The sequence below is a fragment of the Pseudorasbora parva genome, chromosome 1 (assembly GCF_024679245.1).
Source record: "Pseudorasbora parva isolate DD20220531a chromosome 1, ASM2467924v1, whole genome shotgun sequence".
Lineage (NCBI taxonomy): Eukaryota > Metazoa > Chordata > Actinopteri > Cypriniformes > Gobionidae > Pseudorasbora > Pseudorasbora parva.
The window spans coordinates 42391690-42409817 of NC_090172.1; the positions used below are offsets into that span (position 1 = coordinate 42391690).

The 18128-nt window shown below is 38.0% G+C and overlaps 1 protein-coding gene across 2 annotated transcripts in view; it reads left to right on the forward strand.

Moving 5' to 3' along the window:
- The window catches only part of kif18a (kinesin family member 18A), a 45585-nt gene that overhangs the window by 13171 nt on the left and 14286 nt on the right, over positions 1-18128 (forward strand). For both annotated transcript variants that reach the window (XM_067441220.1, XM_067441212.1), the window contains exons 7-9: positions 14893-15069; positions 15221-15295; positions 15452-15552. In XM_067441220.1, coding sequence (XP_067297321.1) covers positions 14893-15069; positions 15221-15295; positions 15452-15552 — 353 coding nt within the window. The remainder of the gene's footprint in view (positions 1-14892; positions 15070-15220; positions 15296-15451; positions 15553-18128) is intronic.

Below are 18128 nucleotides of genomic sequence, written 5' to 3' on the forward strand. Positions count from 1 at the left end.
AGCCGACTCACGAATTTTTTGATTTTGTATATTTAAAAAATATTGTGAGATAGGGATGCGCGAGAAACGTGCTCGGCTTGTCGTGTTTTTCCTCACATGCTGCGAGCCACGACCATACGAGCATCCGCAATGTCTACGCGAGAGAACAACATCGTCTGCGAGCTCGTATGACAGCAAAAACAGCACCGTGTAACGTTACGCCCCGCGCCCGGCTTTAAAGGGTTACTTCAGCGATTAACATATGGCTTTGTATCAGTAGAAACCCTGGAGTATATTCAAATGATCGTGCTCCCCCCTCTTATATCCCCCTGAGACTAGAGATTTATGCATTTTATTTCTGGAAAAATTCCTCTCGTGACGCAAATTGACGATATTTGCGTCACGAGAGGAATGATTACCCAGAGGCTAAAGACTACAGCCAGCAGAGGGAGCCATTTCCGCATGTTTTCAACTCGTGCATGGGGAATGGAGATCACACTTACAGCACAGCTCAGCTACAGGCATTAATTTAAACAGATGCTAAGCAATGTAAGTGTTTTAACTTCTCAAATTAATTTCTATGAAAGTTAAGCTTCCAAAGGCATGAACTGAAAACGCGTTGTGAATGTATGCCGCGAATGTGGTCGCGATTACCTCAGCTCTCATCACGAGAGCTCATCAACTCATTTATGACGTTAAATGTAATCTGAGTCTGCTGTGAAACTCACACGGCAACTTGATCGTTATATTGAACAGACACGTTCAGTATTTAATTGTAGGAACTCAGTCTCTGTAATCCAGTAGCGGTGGCTTTGTGAATGGCCTCACAGGGCAGCGAAGCATTCTGGGAATTGTAGTCTTTCATCCCCATGAGACAAAAATACATTTTCTGTCTTTTCTCAGTCTAGAAAGCACCAAATTAAAAAATAATTTCACATTTCTACTACATTAATGACCCAGTTTAAATACAGATTCATCTTCCCAGCACTGAAGTACCCCTTTAACGTCTAATGTGGACGGCGAGCGTGACTTAAGCCAGATGGTCTAAACTTATTATTAGTTTCTGTTATTGGTATCAATACTCCTAGATGACCAATAACAGCTTTGGGATTGCCTGATAATTATCTGCAAAGTATTGTAATCTGAGCACAGTGTTGGCGTATAATGTTATGAGCCAACTCTCTCACCTGCTCTGTTTTCCACTGTTTCTCCTCACACAACAACTCAAATCATCTCCTCTAATCCTTGTTCTGTCTAATCCAGTGGTGGCTACTGGTCTGTCAGAGAGGGGAAGCTCATTTTCAACCAATTGTCTTATTTATTTAAAGGTAAATTCTGCCCTACGTTTCTTTTCAAGAAAATGGTCTTTTACCCTGTGAATGAATGAACAATCTAAAAAAAAATATTAAACTCTGTAAAACTGAAACAAGGAATGTGGTGTATAATTGTGTGAAATGTATGATGAAAATCAAGCAATTTCGCCAAGCAAATATCAAAGAAATAGGTTGCAGCAGTTTTTATTTCGACTGAACTTGAGAAATCTGCGATGGGACTGAGAGCGAATAGCTTCAGTGATTCCTTATAGTACAGAATCGCTGTCAGTCAAAAGGAGATGCAGACCCTCCAATCATCACGCAGAAGCTCTGCGTCCGGGCCAGCCCACTCCCCATTCACTCCCAGAGACGCTGAGCGTCCATGGGCGGGACATAATCGCAGCGTTTATCCAATGACCGTCTAGTTTCGAAGTGCTGAAAAAAAACGTTCAAAGCAGCCCCATTGAAGTCAATGGACGCTGGGCTTCAATAGGGAAATGCACTGTGATGCTGCGGGAATGTATGAGAAGGAAATCGAGTCAGCCGACCTGCTATATGTAACTGATTCTGAACAAACTCGTCTTTGAGATGAACGTTTTCTAACGCATTTTTAGTCAATACAATGTTAATATAATAGTACATATTTGACCATTAATTTTGTGACATTATAAGGGAAGCCGAGCTTCCCTTGCAGTCTTAAAGAAATCGCCACTGGTCTAATTCTGGCCTGTCCCTTATTGTGTCATAATTGCATGGCTGTGGTCTGCCATATGAGTATTAATAAACATTTATAATTTCCTCAGTGTCCAAACTGCCATTGCGATCCATTGTTTTCCTATAGTTGAAAGTCACCGCGCTCCCTCTCGTTATGTCACTTCCGGTTTGCGCATTTTTAGATGCGGAAGTAAAAAAAAATCACAAAAACGACTCCTAAAGCCTTATTAGCGTATTTACAAGTATATTTTAAAGAAAATCTAGGTCCTACATTATTTTTCTATACACTGACTCACTGGAGTCTCTAACCTGCAATATGCTCTTTAAGCCAAAAACTTAAAGGTTCTGTTTAAATAGTTTTTCTTGTTTTCCACCTCCTAAACACTTAAAATACTTTACGTTTTTTTCTCTGCTACCACACAATACCACCAATTTCTGACATTGTTCATAACCTGGGAGAGGTTGACAGTCACTGGCAATAGTGTAATAAAGTGTGTGTGTCTCATCCATACACATATATGCTACAGACATCTGCATTTCTGTCCGTGCAGAGCGCATCAACTGAACATGCTCTAAAAATATGATTGTGGTGGTGACTCAGGTCTCCATTCTCTGGCTGGGATTGATGAAACAAGAACGTGTGTGTGTGTGTGTGTGTGTGTGTGTGTGTGTGTGTGTGTGTGTGTGTGTGTGTGTGTGTGTGTGTGTGTGTGTGTGTGTGTGTGTGTGTGTGTGTGTGTGTGTGTGTGTGTGTGTGTGTGTGTGTGTGTGTGTGTGTGTGTGTGTGTGTGTGTGTGTGTGTGTGTGTGTGTGTGTGTGTTCACTAAATATGGATTTAATTTATTAAAAAGACAGTAATGTAAAATATGAGTTGTAATTTTATAACCCCACATCAAGAAAAGTTTGGGCCTTTTGTATTGTGATTGAGTGTAAAAGGATCATCTCAGTCTCTGCAAGCAAAGATGGGTCATGGCGTATCACTTTTATGCTAAAACTCATGAAAGAATTGTCAAACAATTCAAAAACCACGTTTCTCAAATGCAAGATCGCAAAGAATTTCGGTCTTTCACCATCTACCATACATAATATTGTGAAAAGATTCAGGGAATCCAGAGAAATCTGTTTTAGTCTGTGTAGGGCAAGGCAGGAGACCTCCGCTGAATGTTTGTATGACCTTTGAGCCCTCAGACGGCATTGCAGGAGAAACCATCATGCTACTTTGTTAAATATAGCAACATGGTCTCAGGAGTACTTTGGAAACCCGTTGTCACTTAGCACAGTTTGCCGCAGCATAAAGGAATGCCACTTGAATCTGTTACATAAGGAGAAAGCTATACATCAGTTCTATGCAGAGATGCCAGAGTTCTCTGCATTTTGGATCATCTACGATGAGCTCAGACCCAGTGAAAATGTGTTCTGCGGTCAAATGAGTCCATGTTTCAGCTTGTCAAAAGTGAACGTCTGGCATGGTATGGGGGTGCATCAGTGCAAACGGCATGGGTGACTTGCATGCATGTGAAGGTACCACTGATGTGGAGCCATATATTGAGATTGTACAAAGACATTTAATGGCATCAAGATGACATCTTTCCTGGGAAGCAAGACAATGCCAGGCTTCATTCAGCATGTGCTACAACTGAGTGGTTTTGTGGAAACTCTACACCATAGAGTGGATGTGCTTGACTGGTCTGCCTGCAGTCCAGATCTGTCTCCTACTGAAAATGTATGGCCCATCAGGTAAAGGAGAATCAGACAAAGACGACCATGGACTGATGAGCAGCTGTCATTTATCAGAAGAGATTGGGCAACAAAATACACTTGCAAAGCTGCAACGACTAGTATTCTCAATTCCTAAACCATTAAAAAGTGTAATTAAAAGGAAAAGTGATGACACAGTGTTGTGCTGCAGCCATTAAAATCAAAATTTGTTTATATTTACAAAATACAGTAAAGATAAGTGAAAAGTTTGGATAACCGCCTTCCGTATTTATCTTACAAAGAAATAGTAGCACCTCTCGCAGTTCAAAATGCCTACACTGTGTCTTACATCATTGTGCCAGTTACACTTTTTCGTAAGTTGAATACGGATTTTACTTTAGCGTATTAAATATGGAAATTTTTCTTACAAAAACCCATTGAATCACTTCAGAAGCCCTTTATTATACACTCACCTGAAGGATTATTAGAAACACCTGTTCTAGTGTTGTCACAATACCAAAATTATGACTTCGATACAATACTAGATTAAAATGCCTCGCTACCGATACTAAATCGATACCACGGTAAAAAAAAAAAAAAAAAAAAAAAAAAAAAAACGATTGACACCAGAACTTATTATTCTTTATTTTATTTCTTTACTAAAAATTCACTTGGCCAGCATGTTCCTGCCCTGGTTTTTGATCATTCCCTTCTCTTACTGCTATAATAACTACATGCCAGTGTGAACGTCCTTACAGAGATCACATTATCAATTATAATTCACTAACCTTTCACTTCTGAACAGGTTGGGATGACCAAAATCTTATTTCATGAGACAAGTAATTTCATATTTTTTAATTGTCATTTTATAACTATTGTATAGATTTTTAATTGTATCTTAGTTTTTAAAAATAAGCAAAAGAAAAATGCAAATTACAGACAATATTTTTCAGCTACATTAGGTCTATTTAACAGTAGAAAGAAAGAAATTAAATAATCAAATATCAAACTTATTCTTCACTCTATAATTTGACTATACACTTATTCTTAAATATATTTTAGTTATGTACCCAAGCATGTGGTGGTTTTGTATTTTTCATTGTTGTTTGATTAATCACACAGAATATTAGGTATGTCTTAATACCTGCACGGATCTAATGACCTCAACTGTATACGTTCACTAAAGACATACCCGATACGTTCACTAAAGTTTACCTGAATACTCTTCAGACTGTGCATTTTTACATATTTTTGACCATTTAAAACCAAACAATAATCTGCGAAAGAACTGAATTAGGACTGAGCTAATCAGAGCTGTGTGCTTTCATTGATTTGTCATTTAAATATCACACTTTAATCATATTTATAGCTACCAGTGATGCGTGGGTTGATCCAAAACCTGCGGTCACCCGCGGGTATCCACGGTTACGAGTCATCCAAAATATTTTTAATGATATTCAGGTTACAGTCGGTCAGGTATTAAAGATGACGCAGGACAAAATGCCCGATAATTGGGATTTCCCAACACGTTGAACTGAGCAATATTGTACTATTTTAACAGGCTATCCTTTTTTTAAAAACATCAAGCTCAGTAATGTCAAACATGATCACATGGTAATGTGTATCAATAGTAGCCTACGAGTGTGCAATCTCGTGGAATGTATACGCCAAAATGAGTTTTGGCGTGCATATACACATTTTATGGCGTGTATATGACTTGGCTAGGGTGGAGTGGGTTGTATGTGCGTATAATACGCCATAAAGAGCTTATCACATGCATTTGAAAAACCATGCATAAAACTTATTTTGGCGTATACATTCCAGGGCAGGATTTTTGTTGGGAAAGTTAGGGGAGAGATGCACACTTAGACTGGATAAACACATGCAGCATCTTAATGACCTGACCTGAAACATTTCTCCTCCTCAGGCTGGATTATTGGATTTTATGCCGGGTAGCATTTACTACTTTTAAAAAATACGGGTCGGAAAGCGGGTCGGGTAATGTTACAATACTTTCTTTTTTGCGGTCCGAGTTGTGTGCAGGTTATCTGAAAACGTCAGGTGCGGGTTGTTTATACATTGGCCCTCATTTATCAAAAGTGAGTACACCAAATTTCCAGCGTACACCCAAACCCACGGTGACTTTGAGATTTATCATTATGGACGTTGGCGTACGGCACGCTCAAACCCTACGCCAGCTCAGGAGGTGGTGTATCATGTTTGAGATAGAAAATAGAAATAGAAAAACTATTCCTAACACCACAAAACGGGCTGAAAAAGACATGCTATATTATGACCCACTGTAAAAAAAAAAACAACAACATTGTAATTATAAACTTCAGTGTTTATTTTTGTGCAACGTAGACTAGAATGTTTAATTTGTGTGACTAGGCTACAAAAGCATTTGAGGCATGTTCCTCCAGTTGCAAGCCTGCCCGGCAGACTGAATTCAGACTGACAAAATAATAAAAATTACATTCTTCTTCTTTTAAATATTAATAAAATAAATAATAATTACATTCTTCTTCTAAATAACAAAAAGCGTCATTAATAATAAAAATCATTATAATGTAATAAAATGAATCTTACAAATTGTCATGCAATTATTAATGTGAATGAATGGTAGGCTACTCCACATCACATCATATCGTACACCTCAATAAATGTGCCGTGATACGAAATTAAATGCTAATTGTTTTAAAACGTGCTGTAAAAGAATGCATTGTGATAGGTAATTTATCATCCAAACAGCTATTTAAACTGCTGGAGTGCGCTTCTCAACCTCCACACTATTAACAGTACTCGTAATTTGGGTCCATGTTTTGTTATTGCGAGGGCCTTTATTCCCACTCTTTAAACTCCCAAATAAAAAAAATCTTTTTTTTCCACTTCCCTGGTGATGGTCTCGATGGGCGCCACTCAACCATCTCACTAGTTCAGTAGTCAGGGCACTGATCAGGGAGTCAGCCCATTGACTTATGTCCTAATCAGTGCCCTGACTAGTGGACTAGTGAGATGATTGAGACGCGCCCGATCTCCACGTCGGAGAAGTTTCGCTTCTTTGCCGTCTTGCTTGTGTCCATGGCGTAAAATGAGGGCATGGGAGAGGCGGAGACTTGAATATATAGAGGCGTGTTATTCTAATGACGATCGGTTTCAGCCGCGGCATTTATCAAGGGCAAGTATTGCGTACACCTGGATTGCAGAGGTGCGCACGGTTTCATAAATCAGGCGGTGAGAGGAGTGTAAGCATAATCTTGCACCAACACGCCCGTTTCTATGTAAGATTGATAAATGAGGGACATTGACCCACGCATCACTGAGGACTACTTCCAGCAGGATAATGCACCATGTCACGAAGCTTGAATCATTTCAAATTGGTTTCTTGAACATGACAATGAGTTGACTGTACTAAAATGGCCTCCACAGTCACCAGATCTCAACCCAATATCTCATCTTTGGGATGTGGTGGAACGGGAGCTTCGTGCCCTGCATGTGCATCCCACAAATCTCTATCAACTGCAAGATGCTATCCTATCAATTTGGGCCAACATTTCTAAAGAAGGCTTTCAGCACCTTGTTGAATCAATGGCATGTAGAATTAAGGCAGTTCTGAAGGTGAAAGGGGGTCAAACACAGTATTAGTATGGTGTTCCTAATAATCCTTTAGGTGAGTGTATATTATTGTTTATTCCTGTGATGACAGGATTTAGATGACTTTTATTTACTTTGTCATCTTTTACTTAGTCACATGATCCTTCAGAAATAATTCGAATGTGCTGATTAGGTACTTAATTACTATTATTATTATTTTTATTATTAATGTTATACAGTTGATATTTTTGTGGAAACTGATAAAACATTTTTTCTTGGATAATTTGATGGACAGAAAATGTAAAAGTTCTGCATATATTTGTGTCTATTGTCACTTTTGATCAATTTGATGTGTCCTTGACTCCTTGCTGAATAAGTGTTAATATCTTACTGACTGCAAACTTTTGGACCATGCTTGCCTGGCTTTAATCATGGGTGAGGATGAAGGTTTGACTGCTGTCACAACCATGTGCGTGCGTTAATGCATTGTAACTGTTGTTTCTCAAATGTTTGTTTTCAGTGAAATACTGTAGAAGTTTACTTGTTCCAGCTCATGTCCAAGAATCTAAATTGCTGGCTTTGTTTTTGTTTATTTTCCTGAAGAGCAAAATAGAGAGAGGCATTATTTGAACATTAAGGCTGTTCAAGTTTTGTAATCGTTTGCTTTGCCTGGACTTTTTCAGCATGCAGTACATATTTGTTTCACCTGTAGTACAGCTGACTCTAACAAGCGTGTGACCCATAAAAATGGAATGGTCAAAAACCTCATGTTCACTTGAGTTATTTTGGTGCTAGATACGTGCAGGCCCTGTTTCTGTTTATTGTCTGTCAAAGCAGCATCCATGATCTTTTCATTTTTCTTGTAAATTCATTGTATTTGTCGTCATGTCCCCATATATTGCTGTTCTGGCATCGTTTAAATATTCTCAAGGGATTGTTTGATTTGTTGTTGTACTTGCATGTTTGTGTTTTGTCTTCTGTGGTTTTTGTATTTGCCATTTGATGCCAGAGTGTTTTGGCTGGTGTGTGTGTGTAAGGTGAGGAGGTTTGTCCCTGTCTCTGGGCCCCTCCGCAGTGCAGCTTCATAGGTATTGTTTTCATGCCATCCGCATAAATTAACCTGTCACGCAGACGGCTCTCCTTACCCACGTTCTCCTGGGAGGGCCCGAATCAGGCCACTCGCACTCACACACTGCTAACACAGCCAACAGAGGGAACATGCTGCCTTCAGAAATGTGATTTTTCACAAACTGGCTATCATGATGGTACGGCTTGTATGTTTTTCAGTTACATAAGCTGGTGTTTTATCACTAAAATTGCCTCTTTTTCTTCTTGGTGCCGCAGTTCCTACTAGAGAACGAGAAAATGGCTGAAAAGTGGGCCACTGTCTTTATTTCACCCCTTTGCAAAGGGGTTTGTGAAGTTCCCAGCAGACCACTACTTGATTCAAAGCTATAATGGAAACATGAACACACACAGTCCAGATGTAAGCTATACTTCGCTACATCAGCTGGACGAGATCAGATATACAACGTTTCCACATTTCCATCCCCTGACTGCTGTTTTTTCCCCTTATGTTTGTGTTGGCAAATTGTGCAAATGTCATTCTCCGTGTATGTTAACGGTCTCACATCAGCTAAGTGGAAACTTGCTTTGATGTGTGTTTTTTTTTTTTTTTTTTTTTTGGCGGATACCGATATAAGGACTATGTATCAATCACTAGATCCTGAGATCAATTAGAGACCATCAGTTTGTGAATGCTTTCCTTTTGGGTCAGACAGGCCAGCAAGATGAAAGTCAGAGTTCTAACTGGCTGTTTCAAAACATGTATCAGCATGAAGCTGTTGAGATGACAAATTAAAAATTATTGTTAAGATGTGTTAGAGAAGGTCAGTCAGCATCAGTGTTTTTTCCTGCCTTGTTATTTAAAAAAATGTGGAATATGTGGCTTTTTAAGCGATGGGCTTTGCCTCCCAAACAGCTAAAAACAGAAAAAAAATCTCATTATGCTTTGAAATGTTCTGATTGCTCTTAATTTAGAGTTTATTTAACCCCTAGAGCAGTGGTTCTCAAACTCAAACAAATATCTGAACCTGTTGGCAATTCAAACTCCTGCGTGAACTGCGTTCTGACTGAAAATTACATCGGCAATGACCGACAGCCAATGAAAGAGTGAGATGCAGGGCAGCGGGAGGTTTAGGGAGGAGTTATAGAGCAGAATATCAGTATTTTAATAGATATAGTTACAATTCTATCAAACAGAAACAAAGGCCAAACATTTGCACATCCAGCCACAGCACATTACAAAATTTAAGCAATTAGCAATTTAAAATGAGTAAACTTTGTGCAGTTTATCATTTTTAATAACACGCACGTGCTCTCGCATTGTTTACTTGTCACATCGCACGTGTAGTTGGGACATGTAGTTTGCACACCTGTGAGAGAGAGAGTTGTCGGCGATTTGTTCCTCCTGTACAGTCATGCAGTGTGAATGAACCCCTCTGTTGCTGCTCCATCGTGCAGTGTGAACCCAGCAGTGACTGAATGATACCCCAGATAGTCATGGAGTGTGAAAAGAGCAGTGACTCGACGAGTTTGAAAATCGTGCAGTCTGAACTAGGCTTAATGAGGGAGACCCAAAATGTGCAGTGGTGATGGGTCCCCAGGACCGGTTTGAGAGCCACTGCCTTAAGGCTGCAACGTACTGCAAGAACAGAGAAAAAAGTTCTCGCTCCCTGGTTTGGGAGTTCTCGCAGCTTGTTCTCGACACATCGTCTGAGCAGAACTTTTTTCTTGCAGGTGTCCGAGAACTATTGTGTGATTGGTCATAAATTTAAAGTAGGCGTGGAAAATGCGGAGAAACGCAGATGATCGGCACCTGCTTTTCTCGTGAAGTGTGGCATGCACTGGCCAGAACGAACTTTGTTCTTGTTTTTGCCACCTCGAGAAAACGAACAAATTTCTTTGTTCTTGCAGAGTATGTTCACAGTTTTGGGGCCCTTTTGAAGTTTTTTGCTTATAAACATATTAATAGCAAAAGTATTTAAATATAAAGTGAGAGCCAAAGGCGCATTACAAAGGCCTGTTATATTTTAATTGATCAAAAGATTTAACATTACTATTTTTAATATTTTTGAAAGAAGTGTCATGCTAAAAGAAAGTAATAGTGTGACTTTAAACACAATTCAGTATTCAGTAAATAAAAATAACTGAATAATTGGTAATGATTAATGTTATAAGTAAATGTAATGAAGTTCGTGGATGGAAGGAAGGAGGCGGGAACCGGCGAACGTTCAAACAACTTTTATTTCAAAATAAATAAACAAAACCAAAGTAAAACCGCGGGCAGCCCCTCACGGACGACTGCCCACAAACACATAAACAAAACATAACATAAAGTCCAGGCCTGGTCCTCTCTCGTCTTCCGCAGCCCTTGCTCCTCCTTATATGCTCCCGTCACATGGCCGCGAGACGAGACCGGTGTGCCACGAATCTGGCACTCGTGAACATTAATCACCGGCCCGCTCTCGCGGCCCCTCGCCCCGCTGCCTGTCACACCACAGTAAAGTATTTGGGATTTAAAGCAACAGAATGCAATTCTGATTTTAAATATAGTATAGGGTTAATTCAGGTTGATTAGGATACTTTTTCCAAGTCATTTCAATAACAAAAAATGTCTGAATAGTTTTACACACCCTACTCCAATATCATTTAGAGTTTTGGTTTATTAATGAGACTCCATGTGCAATGCTGTTTTCCTGCTATATTTGCTGCTTATTTATTAAATCCAGGCAATTGGCAGTTGATTCAAATTAAGATACAATTCATACAAAACAAAATTCACTTTAAAGAAAGGCTTTCTACAAAACTTAATGAAGTGGTCAAAATCATGTCTGACTCACTCCATGTCTCCTGACATATTATGCATCTTATGTGTCCTTTTTTACTTGTGCTGTTCACTTTTTATCAACATAGATTAAATTAAAAAAGAACATTATGCTATAATATTAAACATTAACCTCTTAACCTTCGCCCTGCGCCGAGAAATAAATTAAAAAATGACATACCCCAAATAAAAATGTCTGCAGCTCTTAAACCCTATGGTCTATATCCATAAATGTGGTCTTATTTTAAACTAGACACTTCAAATTATGTTACCCAAAAGTCATAATAACTCAAAGTAGTATAGGGACAGATTAAAACAAGGGGAAATATGCATGTAAGTGACTCACGTTTTTATTTTTTTATTATTCCCTTATGGAAAAAATATGAGATTTTAATTTTAATGCCCTGAAAATAACCTAAATATAAAACTGAATGTCTGATCATGCTTTGATTAAAATTTGAGGACGATTCTCTCAAAAATGTAGCTTCTGAAAGCTTTTATGTCAAAAAAGACTGGGCGTCCTTTCAATAAAGTCCAATTATATTAGAACATTTGTGTAATAGTAAAGAGTAGTTTTTATTCAAATAAATCTGCAATAAACTGCTAATTATAATGCATTTGCAGGCCCTGATAACTAAAACAACTATTTACAGAATTTACAAGTGTTAAAAAACTCATTTAGTTGATAAAAACAGTCTCTAATTTAGTCTGCGCGTTGTGTATGGTAAGTGTGTGCGGCTGGCAGGCTCTTACACTGGCAGGCGCTGGATACTAATGAATACCTTGAAGACGACGCTAAGTAAGCATGAGGTATTCACCAATGCTTCTTACGACATCTCTTACAGAAACTACGCAAAATATTGTCTTTTGATTCGTTACTACATCCATCAATCAAATCTATGCTGGCTATGCATTGGCTAGGCATTGACTGGCTTATCCAACAAAGGACCGGCGAGTTTGACTGACAGATGTATCACCCAGTGACGCGCTCCCTTTCTATTTATGTGTCCTAGTCAGCTTTTGATTGAAGGAGAGAGACCTGGGAGGGTTTAATATAACCGGAACAGTCCACAGTACAGGGGAGATTGTCAAAATAAGGCTTACAATCGCTATTTCATTGAAAATGGACATGATTGATTACTCTTAACACAAAGCGCTTATGCAAACAACGGAGGATTTTTAGTTTTTTCCCCTTATTTTTTCGTTGTTTTGGATTAAAAGTGGGATGCATTTTGAAGAGTGGACTCTTACACAGACATGTATGCTGTTGTTTCGTGGATTCGTCCGATCTGATCTGAACGTCAGGAGATGAAAGATGAGTACCGCGTTCATTATGCTAATGTTTAAATAGCCACTGCTTTAGCATTTAATTTAACCCTTTCCTCTCTGGTGTATTTATTGCAAAAACGAGTTCAGAACATGAATCTTGAGTGTTTTAGCTTTCAAATGATGCATAGTTTGTGATAGTTGATTGAACAGCTTGTATAAAACAAAAGTAATTATAAGTAGAGACACGCCCACTTGCGTTAGACGCCCCGCCCACGAACCGGTGCGGATTAAGAAGTTAAAACATATATGTTTTAATAGCTATAAGTAGCCTATTGTACACAAAACTTATAGCAACTGAGCCGAAATTTGTGAACAAAAGCTTTATTGATGTGCCACTAGACTATTTTCCAGTAAACACTTCATAATCTGTCAAACCGGCCAAAGAAAAGCAGTCTTGCGTCTGACATTTTATGTTGCAGCAGGATTCATATTTAAACTTTTCTTTTTGCAGTTTAATATTCACAGACACTAACATAAACTTAACTCGCAATCCTCATCTGGATCCGTTGTGGTTTGAAATTTAACAGATTTTTCTGAGAAATTATTCCTTACCGCGTCTCAAAACGATGTAAAGTACATGCATAAATCTTGATGTGTTTATTCTAATTGATGTGGGTGTTGACTCTGTTCGCATGAATCGCGTCAATATTTGACTTTCAGAAGAATTCTGAGGGCGTGGCGGGACTAACACCTGAGGCAGCTCATGAACTATGGAGGACCAAATTACTCAAAATGAAATAATTTAAAAAAATAATGAATTCAATAAAACAACAATTAAATGTACCAGTCTATTCTTAAATAATTAATTAAATAATGTATTTATTAATTTAATAATTCGATAAGAAACATTTTTTTAAATGTTAATTAGATAATTAAATTAATAAATGTATCTATTTTGTAATATTGCATTAAATTGTTTAATATTTCACAATTACCTCTTTCACACACACTATTGTTGTGTTTAAAAAGCTTTTTCATTATTTAATGTGCTTTTTCAAAAAGCTGTTTTTCATAATAATATGCTGCATTTATGAATGACGCCTATTTGACGAATCATGCATTTCCAGAGCATGTTTTCCCAAAGATTTTTTTCATAATAATAGAGGACATTTCACAAATGCCAATCAACCGGCAGTGGGCGGTGCTTGGCGCTGATTGGATAATCCTTTCAGATAAATTACTTTTTTTGGTCTGGATCTGGCAAGTGGCAAGGGGAAGTATGTTTTTTTTGTTCAATTTCATGTAATTTTACAAAATAAATAGGCACATTTATTTAATTATCGAATTAACATTTAAATTAATTATCTAATTATTAAATTAATAAATAAATTATTTAATTAATTATTTCAGAATAAACTGGTACATTTAATTGTTGTTTTATTGAATTAATTATTTATTGAATTATTTCATTTTGAGTAATTTGGTCCTCCATAATGAACAACTGCCATCTCTCGCTTTTCAAACAAATGACATAAACAGAGAAAATTTGTTTTCGATTTGATTTACATTATTTAAAACCAGACATTTCAACATTTCTTTAGACAGGTGATTTTTGTTGGACAAGTATTCTCTAAGTTACAGTTAATTTTCAGAAGAGTATCAGATTGGACAGATTACGCATCATTTGTTTTCTTTATTTTGCAAAAAACACAACATTTAATTATTTTGTGTATACACAAAAGTAGAAACTTAACAGATTATAATGTGGTATAACACTTGCTTGAATGATAAAAATCGACTGTTTTTTGAGTCTCTTTGGCACTGATAAGAAAAAGATAGAGGCGGTTGCGCTGGCGTGATATTCGATGTAACCTCCTTGGGTACTGTTGCCAAGCTTCACAGAACATCCCATAGGAATGAACTGGAGATTTTAATGACCATTTTCTGATTGATTGTTTTATTTTTCAATAACATACTAATAAAGTGGTAATTTGATTTAATACTATTTGTACATCATCACAATGAATTTGCTGTTTTTATTTAAATAAATTACAATAATTGGTAAAGGGATTAGTAAAAGTGACGACAAATTTCCTGTAAACATAATTTTTTTTTTTTTATGTTTCCCTTTAAAATGCTTTAGAACTTTTAGACACAAGGATTCTCCATAGACTTATATTAGAAAAGAGCAAAAGCTTGTCTTGGATTGGTCAGTAATTATTTTACGGCAATGCTTAGCGATGGATCCATTGTCAATTTAAAGTGTAAACTCTTCTCAGAATTTGCCTAAAATGAAATTAAGCCAAATCATGCGATCTCAGCCTAGTTTAAGAAAGCTGTATTGTTGTTTTTTAGTCATTGTTTCTTAAGCGCCATTGACGTCCTTTTGTGATATTCTTGAATTAGATTTTTCTCTTGCTTTCGTTTGTTTATCTTCAGTGTAAGAAGGCGCACATTCCTTACAGGGATAGCAAGTTGACACGTCTCCTCAAAGACTCTCTGGGTGGAAACTGCCGAACTGTGATGATCGCGAACGTCAGCCCATCCTCGCTCTCCTATGAAGATACTCACAACACTCTCAAATATGCCAACCGCGCCAAGGAGATCAAATCCACTGTAAGTCCTACACATACACGCACAGCTTCAGCAGTCCCCCATCCAACAACGTGCCTTAAATCACCCACAAGTTTGCCACCAACAGAGATTATGTGATTTATAATATAAATTGTGTATAATATAAATTTCTGATTCTCTCACTGTTTTTCAGCTGAGGAGTAACGTGATGAGCTTGGACAGTCACATTGGCCAGTATGCCATCATCTGTGAAAAGCAGAAAGCAGAGGTAAAAAACAAAAATAAGACTCAATGAATGTCATCCTTAATCACGTCTTAATGTGGAACTCTTTACTTTGTAAATATGGTTTGCTTCCCCTGTTAGGTGAGATGGGTCTAATCCACATGAGACTAGTTTGCCTAATGAGTGTGGTTGTGCTTGTAGATTGTCATGCTGAAACAGAAACTCAAAGAGTATGAAGAGCGGAAGGTGGATGTTCCTGCCCTTAATCCAACACCCATCCAGAGGAGAGCAGAATTTGAAAAGTAAGCAGCAGTGTGTGTGTGTGTGTGTGCGCGTGGACGTGCGCGCGCGTGTGTGTGCGCACGTGTTGTATGAGGACGGTTACGCTCAGTCCAAAAGTGTGCACTCATGCGACACTGCAAACTCTATTTGTGGGCATCCGTATGCGGCTTGAGACCTGTGTTTTGGTTTGTTTAGATGTTGTTTATTTTATGCCATGTGTGATGTGCAGCTCTTTAACGCTGTCCTTTGAAACTTTGAATACGCCTCAATTATTCATAAGTAAGAGTACACAGGACAAAGCCAGACACCATCGCAGGTGCAGGTCTTCTTACATCTGCATTTTTCATCAGGCCCATTGGAGAGTGGAGACTTGTGCTTTGTGTTTTCCTCTTTCTTTAATTTTTCACGTGCCCCCTCTTTATGCTTTATTGTTTGTTTTGGGTTGGAAATGTATCGCCGTTTTGCGACAGATCCCACCACCCCACCCTCAGCCTAGAGTTTGCGTGTCCTGGTAAACCCTACATTATAGGGACAAATGCAATATCCAAAACGGTCCCTAAGAGGAAAACGGCTTATAAATCATACTAAGTGTTTTTTGTTTTTTATGTTAAAATGCTGAACGTTTTCTGAGATAAGTAGGTTTAGGGGATAGATGTACACTATAGAAAACATTGTCTATAAAACGTCCCCATAAAACATGGAAATCAGGTGCATTTGTTTCTCATCAGCAAAAACCGCCGCAGCATCCATAGATGGGAGGGAGAAAATGAAGGACAGGCTGGAGGGAGGAGAGACAGAGGGAAAATAGCAAGGGTGGGAGGGATGGTGAGGAGGAGGGGAAAAAGCTGAATGAGTTTCACTCCTACGTGTTTCATTCACCGGCATCAGAATTCACAACTTGCCGAGGGAGAGGGAGAGAGGTGCTTAGCGGCAAGGAGGGGCGGCGTGCTCCTGCCCGCATTAATAATGCAGGAGTCTGGCAGTGTCTGCGCTGCACCAACATTATGGCCCCAAATACAGCCTCTGCACTGTTTTTTTTTTGTGTTTTTTTTTATATATAAATCAAAACTAATACTGCCCCCACACACAGTTCATGTGATTTCTCAAAAGCATTCACTGAGATATGCTGTGTTGCAAAAGGCTGTATGGAGTATTGAAGGCTCTCAGTGGAGAATTTGTTTGAATGTGAGCACGATGGCTTTTAGCACTTACCTGTATTAAATAGAAGAGTAAAGGATGCAGTAAGGTGAGATATCTTCTCAGTTATTATTGTATGCAATCATGACCTACTGTTGGGTGTGATTCATATTTTTCTTGGTGCGACTTGCACTACTGCTCAAATGTTTGGGGTCAGTACATTTTTTTGGCAAAAATTATTTAATCACTGCACTTAGATGATGTTCATACAGCATTTTTACTTAATAGGAAACAAAAAAATCACAGATATGACACAAAAAAGGTTTTGTTTAACCCCATACCTATCAAAAATCATAGACAGCCCCAGATTACTATTGTTCAACATTCACTGCTCGTTAAAACATCACACACTTATTTTATCTGGACAAACTCTGTATCATTAGACAGAAGAAAGACTCCAGCTTCGATATGTGTACACTATTTATGATAAAACTAGGTTGCAGTGACATTCATTTCTTAATTTATGTCAGGAGTACATTATAATCGATCCGTTATGAACGATATTTTGAATGAAATATCACGCGCACATAAGTTCTCTCTCGTCTGCAGCAGCTCATTTGTGTTCTCACAGGTCGCAAAGAACAGCTTTCAGTTTAGCTCTTAGTTCAAAAGTGCTCATATTTGGAGAAATATTGATATATTATCACATGCTTGGAAAATATTTTGTCATGCAGAATAACATTTCTATTCATTTCTCACTGAATTATTCGATCTAAAGGAGCTAAAACATGCACCTAGCTCTCTCTGGGTCTCCTCTTAATGATATGCGTCGGATATGAGTCATCAGGCGTTCATTTGCTCACTGAGCTGTCAATAATGTTACTGCTCTATACTGCCCTCTGCATGACGCGCTCCTCCTGTGTGTTTACGTCCTCATTCTGGCTCTGAAGAAAGAGCCTATTCTCGTTCTCATTTCTACGCGTGAACTAAGAAGCTAATAAACACAATAACTATGGATTAAGGTTTTTGTGGGATTTTTCATGTGATTTCGGCTATTTTATTTAGTTTACATTATGAAAGAACAGGTGTAGCGATTAGCTCCATATAAAATGATAAATATAACATGTTTTAACATCACCATATGAATGAAATCCCCATTATATCGTGACAGGAAACTAATACAAACACTCAATGGTGGTCTAAAGTGACATAAAGAATGACGGTGTAATTTTAATCTTTTAAATAGTGTTATGTAGCTTTATGCTAACTGAAGCTCTAACGCACCTTTTGGACCAGGAGCTTTGTCTATTTTGTTACAATAATTCACATAATGTGTTTTTAGTTTAGTTTTTTTTTCTTTTAGAAAAACTTTAGATATTTGTCGCTTACTAAATGAAATGCTGCACTGTTAATGGGCCATTTAAGCAGGCATACATGTTATAATGGATGTTAAAAAAAA